Below are 3,561 nucleotides of genomic sequence, written 5' to 3' on the forward strand. Positions count from 1 at the left end.
TCATAATTAGCTACCGAAAATTCTTGCTCATACACCCTCCCCTTTTCTTTCTCAATTGTGCTAAGAGAAGACAAAAATAAGAATTCTATAATTTCTAAATACGAAATCATTAATGATTTTTAATCCATAGATATTTAACTTTTTCCAAAGAAAAAAGAGATAAAAGTATCGAAAAAATTGTGTAGATCCAATTCGAAGAAAAAGAAATAAAGAGATTTTGACAACATAATAATAACAATTAGCGATGGATATGGTGATGAACAAGGCAGGTTCGTATTTGATTGGTCAGAAAGCTGGCAAGGAATTCAATTCCGTCACCAATGATCTTAACGTACGCAATTTTCTTTTTTACGTTTTATTTATTTGATTATTTAGATTTGTTTAATTTATGATTTGGTAATGAAGATTGAATTTTATTGTCTTTTAGAGGTTCTATAAATATTTATAGAATTCATATGAAATTTTGTTTTTTTCTTTAATAGCATACATGTTTGTTCTAGAGTTTTTTGTGATCTAGTTTCTTTCTTGTAATCTAATTTGGAGGGAAAAAAATTATTTACTTACACGTGAGAATAACAGAATTGAGGAGAAACAAGATGGGGATATGAGAATTGGGAATTTGGGACTTTGTTGAGTTTTATTATTTATAATTATTTGATATTCGAAATTCATTGATCTATCTATCAAGATTCTAATACACATGCCTTTGTTGGCATTGACAATAATTTGTTTTTTTTTTAAACATGGTAGTAAAGCACATAAAATTGTTGGAGGAACCAAATGGATAGTCATCTTAAACAATAATGTTACCATCGTCTATATAGTTGTGGCTACATGGAATTCTTCTTTTTTGTTTTATTTTCTTCATTCTGACCTTTTTTCCCCTTCAAAATTAGAACTTGCAAAACAGTATTACTGGAGGAACCAAAAAGCTTGTGAACAAAATGAAAGGTTAGTGTAAGTTTAAATTGTTAGCCAGTGTACATTTTATTTACTTAATTATTTCTTTACCTCCCCCTCAAACTCCCTCGGTACCCCCTTATTGCTCTGATATAATTTTGAAATTTGTGACTATCTCATCTAAAAGTTAAAGTTACATACTATACTTTTAGTTACATAGTTATATTATTTTGTACATGTACACTTAAGGATGTTGATATCATCCCCTACTATTCATGTTGATTTTGTAGGAAAAACACAAAGGCCATTACCAGAGCTACTAAAGGAGTATGAAATTCCAGCGGGCATTTTCCCTCGCGAAGCAACAAACTATGAGTTTAACGAAGAGACAAAGAAACTTACTGTCCATCTACCTGAGATATGTGAAATTACATACAGAGATGCATCGATAGTAAGATTCAATAATACAGTTAGTGCACATATAGAGAAGGGAAAGTTAGATGAAATAGAAGGAATGAAAACAAAAGTGATGTTCCTTTTTATAACAGTTAGTGTTATTTTGTTTGAACAAACAGAGATTCATTTCACTGCTGGATTGAGGAGAACACGTCCAAGAAATGCATATGAAGCAATAAGAGATGGAATTGGGATAGACAAATTTTAGTGAGACCAACTAACTCTAAAACATTAAGTTTGTCGTAGTATAAAATTTGGGGAGAATTGATTTTGTAGTTCACTTATAAAAAAAATTCGTTTTATGAGAGATCTTCTTTTTACACATATGTTTTAGACTTTCTTGATTGTTCGTGTAGTGGTTGTAACTAAAAGATTGTGTTGATAGTATGAGTTCAAATTTCAACTAGTATTTTAGTTTTTTCAGATACCGTACAGAGCATGTTCTTAAAAAACTCAAAAGTAAGCAGTTTGATTCAATAGCTCGATCTCAATCCTAGTCCATTCAACCAAAAAGTCATTTGATAACATGAGGTCTTAAAATATCGTGTTAAATCGAGAAGGATACATTCTACGGGATGAATTTACAGATAGGATAGAAATATACCTAGTTTTTGATTCCCATACAAGAGATGAAAATGAATTAGAATTAGTTAACATATCATTAACTCTCGAAGGACCATGATTATACTATTAACTCCGTGAATTAATAGTTTGATAGTAATTAGCATGACAATTACTAAGGTGTAGACATGATGTGAATACGACAAGTGTCATAACCCTGGAATCTATAGCCTCTATGAATTTAAACCAATTAAATTTGATCACTTTGTATTTATAAAGTCATAAATTAGAAATAAACAAAATAACAATCAACTCTTTTATGAAAAACACTTATTTCTCTTAAGTATAATATATTCCATCAAATAATCATCAGTAGTAAGTTTTGTGAAATTCGAGTTTCAAATATTGCAAAGAAATTGTTATATTACTTGGCAGCTACATATACTTGCGTGTACACAGAAATTGCAACATTTATTATATTTCATGATTTACTTCTTGTTAAACAACGAAAGAGGCTGGTTCTCAGTGAATTAGGTGGCATTATAAAATAATAGAGCGCATAATTCATATTTAATGTGTGGAAACATACGTACGTACATTCAAAGTTATGTGATTTTATTAAAATCATTTTACATCACTCATACATTCAAACGACGAAAATAGGACAACATGAATTGACGTTAGTGGTAAAGATAAATAAGCATAGTATACAGTCAATAAAGTTTATAATAGCATCGTTTGTTTCGTTATCTTTTAGTTGCTTTAGCAAAATATTATATTATTAAAAACATGTGATTATATAATATAATATAATAAAAAGAAAATTAAGCGGTTAAGCAAACTTATTCTACTTAATTAGTTATCATAGCTTTAGTTTGTTATAATTACCACTCGTGACTAACTTTAACCATTAATTATACGGGTTGACTTCGAATTTGTATAATTAACCACGTTTCTATAATTCGCAACTAACAACTCTTCGATTGATTTGTATTTGTATATGACAATGATTTCCTTTGATTTTTCAATTTTATTACCATATACCTTCAATCTTTTTTTGTATAACTTTTTTAAGTTTGTATAAATGTGTAGTTTTCGGATTTTGTATAATATAATTTATATAATGTAATTTGTAGAGTATAAATTGTATAATTGTTTAAAGTTCATATGTTTATGTTTGTATCGATTCATTATTTCGAGTTTTATCATATTTGTATAATGCAGACTTTGTATTACTCAATTATACAAAACCACGCGAATTATACAAACGAGATACTAATTATGCAAATTATTGCCCTCTCTCGCTCTCTTCTCTTCTCCCTCTCCCAATCTCTCTCGCCTTTCTCCAGTCTCCTCCCTCTCCCAATCTCGCTCGCCAGATATACAAATACATATGTATACCAGTTACATATATACAATTATCTAACCGATATACATATGCATTTCACCTCTCTCCACTCTCTGCCCTCTCTCCTCCCTCTCCCAATCTCGCTCGTCACTCTCCTCCCTATAACATGTAGCTACAAATCGTAATTAGCAAACTATAATTATGGAGCGTAATTAAGTAATTTTTGAGTGGCGATATGTGAAAGTTCCCCTATAAAAAATCAATTTCACTTAAAACATAATTATTATAATAAAATC

The 3,561-nt window shown here is 29.7% G+C and overlaps 1 protein-coding gene across 1 annotated transcript; it reads left to right on the forward strand.

Annotated features, from left to right (window-relative positions):
- The first annotated feature begins 225 nt into the window (after nt 1–225).
- On the forward strand, nt 226–1,578 carry LOC125871413 (uncharacterized protein At5g01610-like). The gene is made up of 3 exons (XM_049551991.1): nt 226–331; nt 897–951; nt 1,191–1,578. The coding sequence occupies exons 1-3, from the start codon at nt 245–247 to the stop codon at nt 1,562–1,564; spliced, it is 516 nt and encodes a 171-aa protein (XP_049407948.1). The 5' UTR covers nt 226–244; the 3' UTR covers nt 1,565–1,578.
- Nucleotides 1,579–3,561: the final 1,983 nt, after the last annotated feature.

This window comes from Solanum stenotomum, chromosome 7 (assembly GCF_019186545.1).
Source record: "Solanum stenotomum isolate F172 chromosome 7, ASM1918654v1, whole genome shotgun sequence".
Classification (NCBI taxonomy): Eukaryota; Viridiplantae; Streptophyta; class Magnoliopsida; order Solanales; family Solanaceae; genus Solanum; species Solanum stenotomum.

Bases quoted from the DNA above. Each gene is read 5' to 3' on its own strand.
- LOC125871413 (XM_049551991.1), top strand. From the start codon at position 245: ATGGATATGGTGATGAACAAGGCAGGTTCGTATTTGATTGGTCAGAAA. The intron at 332-896 runs GTACGCAATTTT...CTTCAAAATTAG, and splicing joins CCGTCACCAATGATCTTAAC to AACTTGCAAAACAGTATTAC. The intron at 952-1,190 runs GTTAGTGTAAGT...TTGATTTTGTAG, and splicing joins GCTTGTGAACAAAATGAAAG to GAAAAACACAAAGGCCATTA.